This window comes from Panthera uncia (genome assembly GCF_023721935.1).
Source record: "Panthera uncia isolate 11264 chromosome A3 unlocalized genomic scaffold, Puncia_PCG_1.0 HiC_scaffold_11, whole genome shotgun sequence".
Lineage (NCBI taxonomy): Eukaryota > Metazoa > Chordata > Mammalia > Carnivora > Felidae > Panthera > Panthera uncia.
The window spans coordinates 824618-842600 of NW_026057578.1; the positions used below are offsets into that span (position 1 = coordinate 824618).

At 64.4% G+C, this 17983-nt stretch overlaps 1 protein-coding gene across 1 annotated transcript in view; it reads left to right on the top strand.

Annotated features, from left to right (window-relative positions):
- Window positions 1-6440, top strand: part of KCNQ2 (potassium voltage-gated channel subfamily Q member 2) — a 38303-nt gene extending 31863 nt beyond the window's left edge. The window contains exon 18 of the mRNA XM_049650374.1: window positions 251-6440. Coding sequence (XP_049506331.1) covers window positions 251-943 — 693 coding nt within the window. The 3' untranslated portion in view covers window positions 944-6440. The remainder of the gene's footprint in view (window positions 1-250) is intronic.
- Window positions 6441-17983: the final 11543 nt, after the last annotated feature.

Consider the following 17983-nt stretch of genomic DNA (forward strand, 5'->3'; position numbering starts at 1 on the left):
GAGGGTCCCCCAGCCCAAGGTGGGGGGCGGGGGGGTGGGACGGGGGAGGCCACGGCCCTTCCTTCCCTCTGGACGGTTTGCTCCAAGGGGTGGACCCACGGTGGACAGCAAGGCGGCCCAGAGGCCACCCAGGCTGGCGGGTGGGGTCAGGTGCAGAGCCCCTCGTGCATTTGCTTCTGCGCCCACGCGGGGGAGGGTGCCCGCCCGCCTCCCGGCAGCTCCAGGCCTGGTCCAACGGCCCCTGTTTCAGGTGTTGTCCATGGAGAAGAAGCTGGACTTTCTGGTGAACATCTACATGCAGCGCATGGGCATCCCCCCGACGGAGACGGAGGCGTACTTCGGGGCCAAGGAGCCCGAGCCGGCGCCGCCCTACCACAGCCCCGAGGACAGCCGCGAGCACGGGGACAGGAACGGCTGCATCATCAAGCTGATCCGTTCCGCCAGCTCCACGGGCCAGAAGAACTTCTCGGCGCCCCCGGCCCAGTGCCCGCCCTCCACCTCGTGGCAGCAGCAGTGCCACCCGCGCCAGGGCCACGGCACCTCCCCTGTGGGCGACCACGGCTCGCTGGTGCGCATCCCGCCCCCGCCCGCCCACGAGCGCTCGCTGTCCGCCTGCAGCGGGGGCAACAGGGCCAGCACGGAGTTCCTGCGGCATGAGACCGCCCTGCGGGACAGCGACACGTCTATCTCCATCCCGTCCGTGGACCACGAGGAGCTGGAACGTTCCTTCAGTGGCTTCAGCATCTCCCAGTCCAAGGAGAACCTGGACGGCCTCCACAGCTGCTACGCGGCCGCGGCGCCCTGCGCCACAGTCAGACCCTACATCGCGGAGGGCGAGTCGGACACGGACTCGGACCTGTGCACCCCGTGCGGGCCCCCGCCGCGCTCCGCCACCGGGGAGGGCCCTTTCGGCGACGTGGGCTGGGCCGGGCCGCGGAAGTGAGGCCGCCCGCCCGCCTCCCCCCGACTCTGGCTTTCCAGGTCTGCAGACGGGACGCTCCTCAGCGACGTGGGCGGGGGCGCCTTGGTCTCGGGAAGTGAAGTCTGGCAGAAGTTATTTCTTAACAAGGGGCCGCCAGGCCGGCCGTGCCCTCTCTGCAGACCGCCGGCTGGGGTGTGAGCAGGGGTGATGGCAGAGGACAGACCCCTGGCAGTAGGGAAGAGGCGTGCGGTCAAGGAGCAGGGCCCGCTGAGGGTGGCAGCGAGGGGCAGGATCGATGGCCTTGAGGCCCGTGGGGAGGGAGCTTGGGCTGAAGGAAGCACTGTTGCCCCGTGGGCGCGGCTTGGTCTTGTCCCTCTGTCCCCGCAAGGCTGGCACGACGACGCCTTCTCTCCTCCAGGGAGCTGCTGGCCTGCAGAGGAGGGGGTGAGACCTCAGGGCCTCCCGGCCTCGGCTCCTGTGGGGAGGGGCCTGCTCCACAGGCTTCTGGAACGGGGCCGTTGCCGGGGGCTCTTGCAGCCACCGGAGACCTGGGGATGGGCACCCCCATGTGCTCCAGGCCACGGCCAGCACCGGATAGAGCCCCGTGTGCAGGGAGCATGCTGGGTGGTTGCGGGCTGGTGTTTCTAGGCCCCAGGGCCGGGTAGGTCGTGGTGAGCAGGTTCACGTGCTGTCTTTCCCTGGGGGCCCTGCCTCACTGCTCCCCCACTGGTGCCTCAACAGGACCCAGGGCAGGACGATGCTATAACCCCTGGGGAAAGCCTTCAAAGCCCCCCAGAGGTTGGGGGGCCCCCTCCCCCCATGGAGCTGAAGCAGCCCTGTCCTGTAGGGTGCCTCCTTCGTCCCGCTGCGGCTGACCGTCCACCCACCCGCTCTGCACTGACTGGTCCCTTGGCTGTGACTTCTTGGTATCCTGGGAGTCAAGGATGACCATCTCCAGCCTGAGCCTCAGGGAGCAGGGGCCCTTGTCTCCTGTGGTTGGCACCTTGGCCCCAGGAACAGCAGCTCTGAGCCAGTCTCAGCACTCTGTGGGGTGGGAGGCATCTGGCATTTGGAGGCGCAGCCCGGGCACCTGGCTATCTCTGCGGCAGTGACCCCCGCGTGTGGTCGGGCTGGACGCGGCCAAGCCCACTATGGAGTGACCTCCCCCAAACACTAGGTCCTGGGGGAGCTCTGTCATGACTCGGACCAGAAGTGGTTGGCGAGAGAGTCTGCCTTTGTCCTCGGAGAAGGGCTTGGAAAACAGTATCTGAGGGTCATGTGCCCCGGGCATGAGGTCCGGGTGCTCAGAGCTCTTTAGGGAGTGATGTCTCTTGACCGGGCAGGGGCCATTGCTATGGGCTCTGTGCCTGCCGCCTCCCCTTGCCAGGACACCCCGGGTCCCACCATAGGCGCCTCTTGCTGGCTGGGCAGCAGGTGGCTGTGCTGGGTCTGTGTTTGCCCACAGCGGAGGGCGGGGGGCGGGGGGCGGAGGGCACAGGCTCAGAGGTGGAAACCGCTGTTGCTGTCAGGGCCCAGCCTCCGGGAGGGGAAGGTGTGGAAGTTGCCAGGGGGCCCAGGAAGGAGCGCTTCTGGGGCCGTGCTGGCTCCCTCATGCTGAGGACCGTCCTTCTCCAGGGCCGTGTTTCTCTGGCCTCAGGGTGGTGGGAGAAGTCCCTGCCCGTGCAGACGCCGCGGGCCTTGGTGTGGCCTGTGCGGAGTGGCCCGGGGAAGGTGCCTCTCCCATCGCCATCTCCCTCTGGGCTGAGCCCCCTTCGCCCTCCCGGCATGGGGGAGGGGAGGGGGGTTCCAGCTGCAGACCGCCAGGCAGGGCAGGAGTGGGCGGCCCCTGAGCCGGGCAAGGCGGGGTCGGATCTCGAGGCCCTGTGAGAGTTAGAGCATGTCGCCGGTGACAGACCCGCCTTGTTGGGTCTCGGCCATCGAGGACTCCAGGCCCTGGGTGGAGGCGCCTGTTGTCCCGAGAGAAAGGTTGCTGTCCCGTCCCACATGCTCCCTGTGTTGTGTGCCCCTGCAGACGGGAGGAGCTGGCCTCAGACGTGCTCCCTGTCCACAGAGCCGCCGCACAGGGGGAGGGGTCTCTCAGGCCGCAGCAGGAGGGGTCTCAGGCATGTTCCACGTCCGCAGGGGGGACGAGAGGCCTCCTGCCTGAGATCTCTGGCCCCTCCGAAGGGAGGAGGCACCCAGCTCTGGGGGATGGTTTAGGGGCTTGGCTTTGGGAGATGATGTCGTAGAGGCCCCCTCTCGGGACGCCCGGACCGAGGCCCGGGCGGTGCGTGTCCCTCACGGCACCCGCCCCCTGCCCCGGGGTCCCACCCTCAGAGAAGCATGGCAGGAAAAGGCTGGAGGCCTCTGCAGGGAGCGTGAGCCCTTGGTTGGGCGTGTGCGTGATGGGAGTACGGAGCCGGCCGGTCACCCTTGGCAGATGTGGCAAAGGTTTCCTAAGACAAGGGCACTTGTTAGGCCAGAGTATGTGCCCCCACAAGCCCACGGCCCTGTGCTCATGTACACGCTTGCGTACGTGCAGCACACGCACACACACAAGCGCACCCATGGGGATGTAACTTGGCACACACACGCTCACATGCACGCACACACTCATGTGCACACGTACACATGTGCAGCCCACCCACACATGCACACAATGCGCACACGGGCTCACTCATACACACACTTACAAGCTCACACGTGCACACGTGTGCACACTCACACACACACAACTTCACACGCACACGGTCACCCACAGATGCTCACACACACTCATACACACACTTACAAGTTCACATGCACACGCTCACCCACACACGCTCACATGCACGCGTGCACATTCGCACACAAGCTCACACATGCACGCTCACCCATACATACTCGCACATGTACACGCCCACGTGCGTGCACTCTCACACGCTTGCCCAGTGTGCGTGCACGCTGCACATCTGACCTTGGTGGCCCTTTGTCTGACCTCTCTGGATCTGTCTGCTTTATGCCCTGAGAAGCTAACAACTTTGAGTGGCAGGTGGCCGGCGGTCCCGGGCTCCTGGGCAGCTCTGGCAGAGGGGCCACCGGGGCCCGTCAGGGGCCCACGCGCCTCACGTCAGCCGGCCCGGCGGCTGTCCAGAGCCTCCGTTCGGCCGGATGCCACGACGTGACTTGGGCTGGGCTGGGGAGGCCCGGGTGTCCGGTTGTAACCCTGGGGCCCTGACCGGCTCCCTCTGCCCTCCCTGGCCACACGGGCGTCACCCTGTCCCTCACCGGCACCCTCTGGCCCAACATCTCCTGCCTGCCCACGTGAACTCATGAGCCATGGCCTCGCTGGGCCTCCCTGGAGGATGGAGGGGCCCTGGCCAGGTGGCAGAGGCCTCCCTCGGCCTGCCCGCCTGGCCCCTTGTACGGGAGGGCGCTCCCCTCATCGGGGGCGCTCGCCTCAAGCCCGTTTGGAGGCTGGAAAGGTGCCTGCGCTCTGGGACCCCACACTGCAAAGGGTGCTCTGTAGAAGCCCATCTGGTTAGAGCGGGAACTGCCCTGTGGCTGCCCCTGGTCCCCGAGCACACGAACCAGCCAGGTGGGGCGGCATCGTGAACTAACCTTGTCCCTTGTACTAGGCTCACGGATTCAGCACGTTAACACAGGAGAGAAGCGGGGGGGAGAGGGGTGCCCTCTCTTCTGCTGGCCCTCACATTCAGGGGGCACCCCATAAAGCAGGTGCCCCTGCCTCTGCTGTTTGTGGATGGAACTCGGCCCTGAGACCGTTCTAGATGCTTCCTGAAGCCCAGAGGTGTGGAGGGCTCCTGGGAGGCCTTTGTAGAAATGCTGACTCTTTGTATCTATTTCGTATTCACCCCGAACTGTAAATAGTGTACAGACTGTGGTGCAGGCGTTTGTTTGCCTCTGACGTCATGCTGCGAGACCAGAGTGACGACAGTGTCCCCGCCCTCTGATGTCACAAGCCCTTGAAATAAACACGGTGTGCAGAGGGACAGTTTGACACCCCATGGAGGGCTTGGGGACATCTTGCACCCGAGCAGGGTGGCTGGGTTCTGAGCAGCAGGACGGCTCTGTGCCCCTGGTGCCCCTCCCCCCACCCCATGCTCACCGGCTCCGAGGCAGACGCTCCCTTCCCCAACTGACGCTGTCTTGCGTGGTCTTCCACTGCCTCCGGCGGTGGTGTGGACAGACCTGCCCTCTGTGACCCCGGAGCCGGTCCTCAGGCCACCTGCTTGGATGTGCCAATGCTGGGTGAGGGGCAGGAGGGCTGGGGAGGGCCCAGAAGTAATGGGCTACCTGCTTCTAGTACCCAGGGGAGCCTGTGTGGCTGCTCCCGGGGGGCAGGCTCCGCTGGGCCCCTGCTGAGCACTAAGTAGGAGAGACGACCAGGGAGGGCTTCCCGTAGGAGGTGGTGTGGTGGGATTAGGGGCTTGCCCCTCTCCTCTCTCCAGGGGACCTGGGAACACCAGCTGCCGAGGCCGGGACGCTGCATAGCCCCCGGAGCGTGCACGAGCAGGGGCCACGGGTCACGGGATATGCCATCTTGTGGGGGTGGGGGCTGACCGCAGACGCCAGGAGGAGACGTTGGAGGGAGAGAGGCTTTAGCAAACAGGGTAGAGACAGCACGGAAGAGACACTCCCTGGAAGGGGAGACCCTCTGTCAACCTCTCCAAGGCACCTGTGGGACCGGAGGAGCCGGCTGACCTCTCGTCTTGGACACCTGCGTGGTGTCCCTGGCTGGCAGAGGACGCCAGGGAGACCCTCAGGACGGGCAGGTCAGGTGATGGGGGAGGGGGCCCCGAGAGGGGCGGCCCACACGGCTGGCCCTCCCCCGCCACACCACACGCCCAACTCTGGCTGGGTTTCATAATGTCGTTGCCTTAATGCGCGTTGACGGAAATTCACCGAGGTCGCCCCATGCCCCCTGGCGTCTGCCGGGCACCGACACAGGACCCCGCCTCCTCCTCCCCGCCGGCTCCGCAGATGGACGCAGAGCGGACGGCGGACCCGGCACCAGCCTCACGTCCGCCGGGCCCTTCCGCGCCCCGTCCCGCGCCCGGTGCCCCGTTCGCCGCCCCGCAGCCCTTGTCCGCGCCGCTGCCTTGGCTGTCTGCACTTTGTTCTTGCTCCAAAGAATACTCATAATGCCTTCAGTACTGCCGTGTACTTTCCACCACTCGTACGCGCCCCTGTACCATTGCCACCGGCCTTTCTTCTCGCGAATGTGTTACCACCGCACACTTGACCCTCGACTTGTGCATTGTCCGTTTTCTAGGGATAGACGCCCAGGGAATGAACTCTAGTTTTCTACGGACCAGCCGACACGCTGACTTACTCAACTCACTGTCAGGTTGACACTTGTACCTGAGAGCGGGGCCCAGTACGGCTTTGCCCAGGACCGCAGGGGTGGAATCTGGCAGCAGGGACGCATGTGGAAAGTTCCAGAAAGTTCTACTGCCACAGGGACCTGTGCACTTAGTAAAACACAGTGATTCAACCTGCACGGTGTGTGGCCTCTTTCCTCTTGCACGCCGTCTCGGGGCTGCTGGCCTCTGGCCCTGCTCGCAACGGGCCGGGCGGCGTGAGGCCTCTGTGCTCCACGGTGGGACTCCCACTCTCCAGGGTCAAGGCCTTGGGCTCTGTCAGTGTCCTTTGCTGCCGTAACAAAGGACCGCAGGTCGTCAGCTTAAGGTAGTAGGAATTCCGGGGCCCGAGCCCGCCAAAGCCCCTTCCCGTCCCTGCTGCTGCCAGAGGGCCGTGGGCTCCAGAGCCATCCCGGGAACCCTGGAACCTGCACTGTGTGGCCCTTGGGTGTCTGGGCCAGCACAATCCACTCTGGCCAGATTTCTCTGTGGCTCTGGGGGTCCTGGTGAATAACCCTGCTCCCACGTGCTCTGGGGGGGGGGGAAGTCCCTCGCTACCCCCTCACACACTGGCCCCCCTCACTGCACGGAGGAGGCTGTGGAGGAAGGCAGGAGCCTGCCCGTGACTGCTCTAGCCTCACCGTGGCCATGGGAGAAGAAGGTCGTTGTCTCTTGCATTCGATGGTCTTTGGCTCATTTCTCTGCGCCAAGAAGTTTTGCTCAGTTTCTCTAGAATTGTCACCTAGGGTTAGGGTTAGGTTTGGCTGTGACTAACAGAGAAGCCTTAAGTAACCATGGGTTCAACAGAATAGACTCATATTTGTCTCTCATGGTCCAGAGGGAGGCTGTCTGGACTAGTGTGGCAGGTGGCCCTCTGGTGCCAGGGACCCAGGACCCTCCTGATTTGTGGCTGTGCCCTACATGACTTTCTCCACAAGGTCACCTCAAGGACCAATATGGCTGCTTGAGTCCAACCATTACATCTTCATTCCAGTCAGCAACAGGGGGTGAGGGAAAGACACCCTGTCCCTTCAAGGACCAGTCTCTGAAGTTACACACACACACACACACACACACACACACAAACACACACACAGCTTCTGCTTACTTCCATTGGCTAAAACCCAGTCACGATCTGTACAGAAGATCAGAAAATGTGGCCTTCATGCCGGGTGCCATGTGCCCACCTATGCTCTCTGGCAGCCCACCCAGCCCAGGTTCTGCTCCCTGTAGGGCTCACCCACCCTGGGTGGACACTGGCTGCCAGACCACAGGGTGCAGAGAGTAGAGTGGGGAAGAACAGGGCAGAGGGTGACCCCGTGGTCCCCGCTGCTCCCCGCACATTCAGGCTTTCCTTGCCACTCTGCGCCCAGCCCATGTGGCCGCACAGCCCTGTGTGTCCGGCCAGCAGCGGCCGGTGCACACCCGCCCCCCTCCTCATCCCACTATGTGGTGGGAGCACGGATCACCACGTTCCCCGGGGAGGAAACCAAGGCGGGAGAGGTAAGTAGGGGCCGGTATGTGGCCCCAGAGCCTGCCTGGAGAAGCGGCCAGAACTCACAGGGGAGCCCGCCCCCAGCTGAGCCGCCCTCTGTGTCCCGGCCACAGGGGCCCTGGTTTCTGAGAACGTCTGCGTGTTCCTCGTCCCCATCCCGGTACGCCAGGCACAGGGCTGCCTCCCGCTGTCTCCCGGGCCCATGGGCCCCCTTGTCCAGTGCTGGACGCTGAGGCCAGCACCGTGGGGGACTGGACACTGGGGCCAGCACCGTGGGGGACAACGGGGAAGGCTGCAGATGGTGGAGCCGGATCTGGGCAGCCTGTGGGGGCGGCTGGAACGAGGGCAGCTGGTGTCCCGACTGGTGTCTGAGACTGTGGGGGGGGGAGGCTGCAGATGGGGCACAGGGCGGGGGTCCTTGTGGAACAGAGCGTGGGGGCAGGTTGCAGGTGCCTCTGAGTGTCCGAAGATGTCGTCCCCGGGGGCACCCAGGAGTTCGTATGATGTCTGGAAGAGGGTCAGTGGGGCCGCAGTCAGCGGAAGGACGGGACGGGGGCAGATGGGACGAGGGCGTGGCTCGAGGGAGGCTGGTGGGCGAATGCCACTGCCCGCAGCCGCCTGGACACCCCCTCTTGCCCTTTCTGGAGCCACTGCGTCCAGGACGCCACTAGGGGGCAGTGCTCACTGGGAGGAGGGCTGCCTGCCGGGGCCAGGCCAGGCCCAGGCCAAGGGGACTCCGAGTGGACCCTCCAGCTTCCCACCTGGGATTCTGGAACCTTCACCCTGGGTGGAGACCAGTCCCTGTCCCTCCCCCACTTGCGACTGAGGTTAGAGTCAGACACAGTCCGCAAACGAGGCCAGTGTGAGCTCCTGCCGGGAGAGCTCCGGCCTCCAGGTGGCCTTGGCCGAGGGGTTATCGCCACCTCACTGGCTCGTGTGTCAGCACACGCGTGTGCGAGACGGGAGGCCAGGCTCCGGGGATCCGGACGGGCCCCGTGACATCCGTGAAGCAGCCGACAGGAGGGGGTCCTTGTGGAGACCCAGGGGCGGCACCGGCTTGGTGGGGTGGTCACAGGCTGGCCCGAGCGGCCAAGCCTGGGTCAGCGGTTCCGCTGGGCCCTTGGAGCAGCCTGGACCCAACGCCGGGGGCCCCTGGAGGAGCCGTTCCTTACTGGGACCGCTGTGTCGGGCTTCACCGGACCCAGAGCCTGGGGCACAAAAGGGGCACCCGCCCAGGCCTGTCCCCCGACCTCGGACGCCAACCCTCCCCGGACGAACCTGTTATTATAGTCTCACTTTCTGGAAGCTCCCGGAACAAACCTCCCCTGACCTTCTCCGGATGCCCCTCAGCTCCGTCCCCGCAGGTGCACGAGGCTTGTTTGCTGACCTTTATCACACGCCCCAGGCCCGGCTCCACTCCGCAGAGCCCTGGCGGAGGGAGCAGCACCCCAAGCTCCCGCTCCCTCTCCTCTGAAAGCACCTTTATGGGGAGCACGGTGGAGTGTGGCGGGGGTCCACAGGGAGGCCCGAGGGGGCTGTGTGAGGGGGCAGCACCCTCCTCCCCGCCGTGGGCACCGTGCCCTCCCTCCCGCTCCCCCCCGGGGCTGGGCCTCCCCCCACCCTCCTCACCTGCTCCCAGCACCAGCCAGCCCCTCCCCCGTCTCCTGGACAGAGTATCCCTCCAGGTGTCTTGTATTCTAGAAACACAACCCCCCCAGCCCCGCCCCAGGTCCTATGGGTCTGAGCAGGCCTCAGGGTGGGCATGGGGGGCTCTGAGTGTTGGGGGCAGAGGGCCTGGGGATCAGGGGCTCCCTTGCTGAGCCAGGCCGGGTAGTCTTGGGATTGTCTGGGGTACCTCGTCCGGTGCCCTGGCCTTGGATACCGTCGGGAGCCCGCCCTCTCCCCCCTCGAAGACTCTCCCGCGGCCCCTGTGCACCGTGTCCACGCCGGGCTCCCAATCGCCCCCGTCTGCAGCCGTGGTCTCTCCTTGCTGTCCCATCGTGACCTGTTGAGAAACCCGCCTTGCCCTCTGCACGCACCCACCTCCCCCTGCACCTTCTCCCTCCAGCACGGGTGCGGAATCGAGACCCGGGCTGGACCTCAGAGTGGGCTGCAGATGGGCACAAGGCCCCGGGCTGCTCAGCCAGGGTGGGGGGCTGGCCAGGAGGCAGGTAGAACCCGGAGCCAGCAGGGGCTCCTCACAGCCCCATACACCTGCCCCTAGCTGTTAAACCAGGCAAGTCGGGGTCCCACTGGGAAATTTCGAGCTTTCGCAGGCAGGAGAGAGGGTTTACTAAGAGAGAGGAGGGACCCCAGGGTGAGCCCAGGGAAAGGCCTGTTCGTGCCTCACCCAACAGAGGGAAGGCCAGGTTTCTTCTGTGTGTGTGTGCACGTGCCCAGCTTCCCCACCGAGTCCTGTGAGACTTTCTGTGCTCCCCTCCACCCGGCCGGCCCTTTCCTCCTCTTCTCCCGGCCTCAGTCTCCTCCTTCAAGGCTTCTGCCCCTTTGGCCATGCACTCCCTACTCTGAAGTCTTCCATGGCTCCCTAGTGCCTGGAGGGAAAAGTCTCACCTGGAGCATCCTGGGGGGGCCTTCACCACCTGTCTCTCCAGCACACCAGGATGGCTCCTCTCTCTGTGCTGCCCCCTCCCTACCTTCCCTGCCCTCTGCCCTCCTCCCAAGTCCTCCTAGGTCCACCAGGCCCTCCTGCAACCCTGCCTCTTCCTGGGGGTCCCCACAGTGCTCTGCACCAGGGTCCCTCCCACGTCCGGACCGGCATCCTGTGGGTGACCTGTGGCCCCTTCGTTCCGCCCTATCCTGTTCTCTGAGGACGCCGCCTCCTGAGTGTCTTTTCTCCAGCCAGGGCCAGGTCCCTTCGCTTGTCCCTGGCCTGGGCGCCCGAGTCCTTGGGCACATGCTAGGGGTGGACTCCAGGAAAGTTCTAGAAGCCTGGCACTGCTGGGTCCTCGGGAATCCATTCCTGGTTGCGGCCATTATCTGGTTTTCTAAGACGCGAAAAAAGTAACTTAATTTTCAATTTAAAAATGAAATGGTCTAGCTCAAGATATTGGCCTTTCCTTCTGTGCAGAGGAAGGTGTAACATCGAGGCTGGGGCCTGGCTTGTTGCCGACACTTTCACATGGAAACGGCCGAGGCAGGCTGAGCGGGAAGGGGTCGGCCGGTGGGCGGCTCGGAAGACCGGGGCTGTGCCAAGTGCCTCTCCGCCTGGAGCGACCCTGGGTGGCACCCGCCGGGGTGTGCGGTCGGCCAGCGGACCAAGACGCAGCCCAGCCCGGAGGACGCCAAGAGCACTGAGGAGCAGCAGCCGCCAGGCGCCCCGGGTCCCGGGCCCGCGGGAGCCTCAGGGACGCACAGAGCTCTGGGTCGGAGCTGGGGGGCAGTGGTTTGTGGGCCTGGTGGCAGCCTTCGTCTCCCTTCCCCAGATGTCACCTCCATCCTCTCTGACTCAGGACACGGTCAGCCCTGCAGTCCCAAGACTGGTGGTCACTGGGCCTCCGTTGCCCCAGCCTGTCCGCTGCCCTCAGATGACCTAGTTTTCACACCCGCGTTGGCCGCCTTGTGGTAATTCAGTCACCCACACCCTCCTCGGCGTGGAGCCCACAGCTGTGCCCAGGACCCCGGGGCCCCCTCCCTGGCAAAGGCCAAAGGCCCTGTCCCCTCCTTCATTCCAGGTAGGAGAGCTCTTGTGATGCAGCCAAATTAAGTCCTGGGCAGCGAATTCAGGTGTCGGTTTGGCAACTCTGGGTCAGATGTCACTTTGTACCTATTAGCTTTTGTCTTCTGGGTCTGGACTCAGCAGACCTGATGTTGTCATCTGCAGCCCTGCTCTTGGAGGGAGGCTCTCGGGAACACTGCTCCTGGGGCCAGGTTTCCCGGACTGGGCTGTTGCTCTGCACCGGAGACAACAAGGCCTGAGGTTGGCTCCCTGTGGCCTCGCAGGAGGGCGGTGGCCCCGCAGCCCGGGGGGCTGGAGGAACGCCTCCGGAGCCACACGGCTGGAAACAGGGCTGTCCCTGACATTCGGAGCCGCTCACGTTCACCGCACGCTTGGTCTGACATTTGCACTAGAATCGGTCTGTGTTAGCCTCCTCCTTGCCGCTTGCACAGACCAGACCCTCCTGGCTCTCAGGCATTGAGAGTCCGAGCGGCCACCCTGCCCGTGGCCTGCCCTGCGCAAGGGAGGTTCTGGGGCCCTGGACCCCCCAGGTGCAGACCCAGCCTGTGGGGGCACCTGGAGCCTCTGCCCTGCCCTCCGACCTCACACGGGGTGCGGGAGGGCGGCTTCCTCCGCGAAGTTTCCCCGAGGGGGCCCGGTCCCGGGTCGCCTTCCCCGGTGCTCCCTCGTGTCGGCACCCAGCCCCGCCACCTTCCAGGGCTCAGGGCTGCCGGGTGCTTTCTGTTCTGTCCCAGAGCCAGCACACGCGGTGCCCAGCTCCCCTCCCTGCAGCAGGGTAATGCACCTGTGCCTCTCCACCGGCCCTCTCCTGGGTTCCGCTGTGCATGCAGCAGGCGCAAAATGAGGGCCTGCCAGCTCCGGGGGGGGGGGGGGGGCTTGCCCCCTGTAGATGGGTCCAGCTGGGGCTGGGGACGGGTTGACAGGAGCATGCTGGGTGGCAGCGCCCACACTGCCCCTGCTCCTGTGGGTTTGCTCGGGAGGGACCCTTCCCGCAGCCTCGCCTGCCCCCCTTCCAGCTTCTGATGGGGTGGGGCGGGGAGACAGAGGAGCCGGTTAAGGGGAGAAGCCCAGGGGAGGGGACAAGCAGGGCCTGAGGGGGCCACCGCTGAGAGACTCTCCCGGGATGAGTCCCCGCCCGTCTTGGTCCTCCACTTGCCATGTGCCTTGTGTTCCCAGCCCCCTCCCCGTCCGGGAGAGGAACCCGAGTGTCCAAGAGCCTATCCTGGCCAGAGGCGCCCGGGGAGAGGACGGCAGTGCCCAGAAGTGGCCGCCAGGAGGTAACAGAGCGGGTTTGAACGGGCCTGTCTGGCTCCGCCCTTGAACATGAGTGTCGCTGACAACGGCCCTGAAGGTGTGGGTAGGACAGAGCGTTTCTGGGAAGAGGTAGGTGGGTGGGGTCCCAGGTACCGGACCTGATTCAGGGGGTCCCTGCAGCCACCTGGGGAGGTTCAGTCTTCCCTTCGGGAGCACGAGGAGGCCCGCTGGGGTTCGGGGAGCCCCGCCCCACCATGCTCTCTGAAAACAGCGCTGGAAGCAAGAATCCGTGAGGCAGGGCTGGGTTCTTCCTCCTGTGCACGTGAGACCTGCCTCCGCACAGCCAGAGGAACCCCCTGTGGGCACGATGGGGCAGTGAGGACAACGTGCCTCCCCTCTGGCAATCCCTTGGGACGCTCGCCTCTGGAACCCAGCCGAAGCCGCGTGGGGAGGCCACGGGAAGGGGTCCCGTCTGCCTGAGGAAAGCCTTCGATGCTTCCAGGCCCCAGCGGAGTCCCTGGACACTGGGGCAGAGACCACGGTCCCTGCTGGGTCCTGTCCAGAGTCCCGATCTACAGGAACTGGGAGACACAGCCCATGCTTGCCACTGTGGCTTGCTTTCTTCTAAAGTTTTATTATTTCTAAGTGATCTGTGCATCCACCATGGGGCTCAAACTCACAACCTCGAGATCAGGAGCTGCATGCATCACCGACCGAGCCAGCTGGGCGCCCCTGGTCGTCGTTGCTGGAAGCCACTGGGTTTTGGGGCAATGTGCTGTGCGGCCACAGATCCGCGAGTACAAAACCACGGGATGTATAGGGCGTGGCCCCCACGGCACAGGCGGGGAGGAGCCGGGCGGCGTGAAGGCAGCTGGAGAGCCCGGCCGTCCCAGTTTGCCGGGAGCTGTCGTCATGGATACGTGTCTGCATCCACCGAGGTGATGCGTGGTCTCCTTCTCGTCTCAGGCCTGTGCCCGGGGTGAAGTGAGGCCGTGATGCTGTGCTCCATTTTATGTTTTTTGCCGGACCCCACGCTCCTGGGCGCCGTTGCGTGCGCAGCGTCTGGTTCCCGCATCGGGCGGTGTCGTCGGGGCGGTGAGTTGGGAGGGATGTGCTGTCTTTCTGCGAGTGATGGTGTGAAAACTCCCTGGAGCTTTCCGGGGAGGCTCTTACCTTCCGCACGTGGGGCAGTTCCGACGCCCCCTTCCGCACGGCGCTCTGTAGTCCGTGCTCCAAGGAGCTGGTCATCTGGGCTCAGCTGCGGAGCCCGGCTGGCGACTGGCCCGTCGAGAGCAGGGGAGGGGGCCGTACCCCTGAGGCCTGTCCTCCTCCTCCCTCTCTTACGGGAGTTCTGGTCTGGCTGACCGTTGCCCCCTCGTCCTGCTCTCCTGAGGGTTTCGCTTCCTCCTCTGGGTTCCTCCCCGCGACCGCAGCTCCTCCAGTAGAAGCACGAGGCCCAGCTTTCCCTCGTGCTGCCTCACGGCCCCCCTCGAGCTTTGGTAGGCGTTTTTCATTTCCATTTTCGCCCAAAATATTCTCAAACTCCCCCCAAGACTTTCTCTTTCGTGGGTTCCTTTTGGGGTGTTTTCACCGTACCATTCTGTTTCTGATTTCTCCCGGGTGCCCTCGTGCTCTGGACTGCGCTTCGTACGGTTGATGTGACTTCTCTGTGAGCTTTGTTTCAGGGCCCAGAAGACGCCGCGTCTCACTGGACGCCCGTGTGCGATGTTGTGGTCCCGGGAGCGTCATTAGCCCCGGTTGGCTGACGGTGTTGTTCCGGTCATCTGCACAGCCCGGTGCGGTGGCTCCGGAGGTGCCCGGCCTGGAAGCGGCACGGCGGGATGCGGGGCGGACGCCAACTCCTGGTGCACGACAGCCGTCATCCCCCAAACGTGGGGGTGGCAGGCGCCAGCGCCCACAGGCACCCAGTGGCCCGGGGCCTTTCGGGACAGCGCATCCTGGAAACAGGCCCCCACTCGTGGTCACTCTTGCGACTTGGCACCTGGGAGCTCTGGGGTGCATTTGGGGTTCCCAGGGGCTTCCAGATGGTTAGGTCTGGTCCCGGTGTTGAGAGAGGGGCCCCCAAGTCCGAGAAGATCACACGCCTCAGATCCTGGTCCCACGAATGGGCTCAGAACCCCACAGAAGTTTCCAGGAGGTTCCTTGGCACCTGAGTGGCCACTGCCCCCTTTGTCCAGGGTGTGGCTCTTCCAGCAACTCCCCCGACTCCAGGGGGCCCGGGTGCAGCCTGGCTGGCGGCTGGCTCGCCCCTTCCGTGCCTCTCGGCTGCAGTCCCTGCCTGTGGTGTCTCACAAGGTCACGACCCCCGCACGCGTGTGGGGAGCTGATCTGTCCTGGGGAGGCCAGGCCCCCCAGCCCCAGGCTGCTAGGAGGCCCGTCGGGGCTGGTCTCGAGGGCAGGCGAGGAAGGGGGGTGCTCAGTACTCGCCCAGGCTGCGCTGCCCCCGAGCAGGGGGTGCCGGGCGGCTCCGACCCCCACCCGTGCTCCCCGCCCTTGGCAGTCAGTCTGCACTCCCGGCCTCGGGGAGCAGGTGACGGGAAGCAGGTGAGGGCGGCTGGAGAGAACTCCAATCCGGCTTCTCCGTGGAGACAGCCAAGGCATCGCGTGTGGGTTTTATAACTCAAAAACACCAAACGAATCTTCTGTCATTTTACCATCGAGAAAATAAGACAGGGCGGAAGAACCAGGCGGACGAGGCAGCGAGACCCGCCCGGGCGGGGTGGACGCCTAGGCTGGGCCCGGGCCAGGCAAGCGCTTCGGGAAACCGAGTCCCCGTCATCTGTGGCCGTGGGGAAGGGCTGGCCCTCGCCTCCCGGACAGGAGGGGCCGCGCTGCCGAGGATGCGACTCAGTTCTGTTCTCCAGGCAGCGAGACGTGATCTGGTAGATATTTTATGTGCCTTTTTAAAACGCTGGGCTACGGCCGATGTGTGATCGGCAGACAGAGTGCAGGGCCCATGATGCACAAGCTGATAGGTGTGGCCCGGGGGGGAGGGTGCCTTTGGCTGCAGGACCCCTCGTTTGAAAGGGGGGGTTGGGTCGAGGGCAGATAGTCCTGACCCTTGAGGGAGAGGCCTGGGTGACGGCTCCACACGGTGACAGTGGGCAGGGACCCAGCTGCAGAACCACACAGGCCTCTCGGTGCGACCAACCCGGGAACCAGGGCTCAGATGCCCCACTGTGGGGACTGCCTACACTGGGGGCAGAGGGCAGCTGGGGACTTCTTGGTCCTGCCCAGCCCCCTCCACCCCAATGCCTTCCAGGGCCACGGCAGGGCCCGAGCTAAGCAAGAGCCCCAGTTCTGGGAGGGTCGGTCACCCTTCCATCTTGATAGGACCAGGAGGTCCTCACTCTCCAGCTTGTTCCCCTTTCCTTCCAACAGTCTTACCAACTCTGTCCAACCCACGCTCTTTAGGACAAGGGCACAGACCGGGACAGCTGTGGACAGTCAGGATCCATAACCCAGCCAGCAGTGCGTGCAGGGTCCTGCGGTGACCACAGCATTGCCACCTGGCTCCAAGCCCGGAAGTCCCCCTCCCGGGGGCTCTGCAAGACCACAGGCCCCTCCTAGCAGTGTGGGGGCTTGGAGACAGTGGGGTCCTGGCATCTGCTGGGTCAGGGTCTCCCGCCAACAGCCTGGGGTGGGACCCTGGTGCTTCTCCAGAGCTAGCTGTCTGCATCTGCATTTTCTAGCAGGGAGGCCCTGTGCTAAGAGCCTAGAGGGAAAGACCATCTCGCTCCTGTACGTGAAAGTCTTTTTTTAAAAAATTAAAGCTAAAAAAAATATTTTAATGTTTATCTTTGAGAGAGAGAGAAGAAGCATGAAGCATGGAGCATGAATGGGGGAGGGGCAGAGAGAGACACACACAGAATCCAAAGTAGGCTCCGGGCTCCGGCTGTCAGCACAGAGCCCAGCGAGGGGCTCGAACCCATGAGTCGCGAGACGGTGACCCGAGCCAAAGTTAGACGCTTAACCGACCGAGCCACGCAGGCGCTCCAAATGGGCTCCTACTTAAATGATGTCCTACCTGAGCCAAATCAGAGGCTGAGGAAGGAGACGATAGGGCCTCCGAGAGCAGGCAGCCCACGGAAGGGATTTCGCAGGTCAGCCTGAGACCCCAAAGCCCCCCCCACACTCCGCACCACCTGGGAAGAGCCCCACCCTACCCTGGGTTCCCAGATACGCAAAGAGGCCGGGGTGCGGGTTGTAAGGGAGAGGGAAGCCGTGGCCCCTCGAGTCGTGCAGGGGGCAAGGTGGGGGCTGGGCAGGGCCTGGAGGTGGGCGGTGGGGCCGGCCGCTTGCTCCTGGTTTCTCTGGCTTGAATGTCACATGGAGACCAGGTAAGGCAGGTGCTCCGACTGCTGGGGGTTCACGAATACATGCCCGCTTTTCCCTTCTTTCGCTGGTAAATGTCAAGGGCCGCTGGGGAAATGAGGTTGACCCCAGGACTCAAATGAGTTTGAAGCTGGTCTGGAGGCGAGTGGGTTGGTCTAGAGTGAGGGAAGGAAGGAGGGAGGGAGGGAAGAGAAGGAAGGGAAAGGAGGGGAAGGGAAGGGAGAAGGAGGGAAAGAAGGAGAGAGGGAAGGAGGGAAGAAGAGTGACGAGGCTGGCAGGTGCCTGGGATTATGGAAGGACAGATGGCCCCCATTTTTTTTTCAGCCAAATTCCGGCAATGTCTGTGGCCTGAGAAATTTGCATCGGAAACAATGATTTTGCTATCAAAAACTGACACGTAGGGCCTGCGTGTGTCTGAAAGCGCACTAGTTATCCCTCGCCCCGGGAGAGAACATCCGGGGCCCAGAGGAACATTTCTCGGTTGCCGTCGTGGGTGCACACAGGGTGGTGAAGCCGCAGGCTGGAGCTCGGCCACGCCCGGCTCACAGGGACCCGGGTGCCTGTGCCGCCAGGACCTGGGACTGACCCTCGCTGACGTCGGCCCAGAGGCACGGAGTCCGCCTCTCCAAGGTGCCATAGAGTCCAAGATAGGTGCTGGCACATCGGAGTGGCTTGCTTTGAGAGGGGACACACCAGACAGAAACGTCACCGCACCAGGATGGCCAATGGTGCCTGAGCAGCAAAGCCATCGCCACCGAGGGGGGTTCTGGGTGAGGAGGCAAGGCCGGCCCGGCGCCCCTGCTCAGAGGGCCGGTGGCCCGCCATCCTGTTCCAGGGACACTTCCTGCTGGTGACTTCCAGTTCCCTAGGAAGGGGGTGTGGGTGTTGCTAACGGG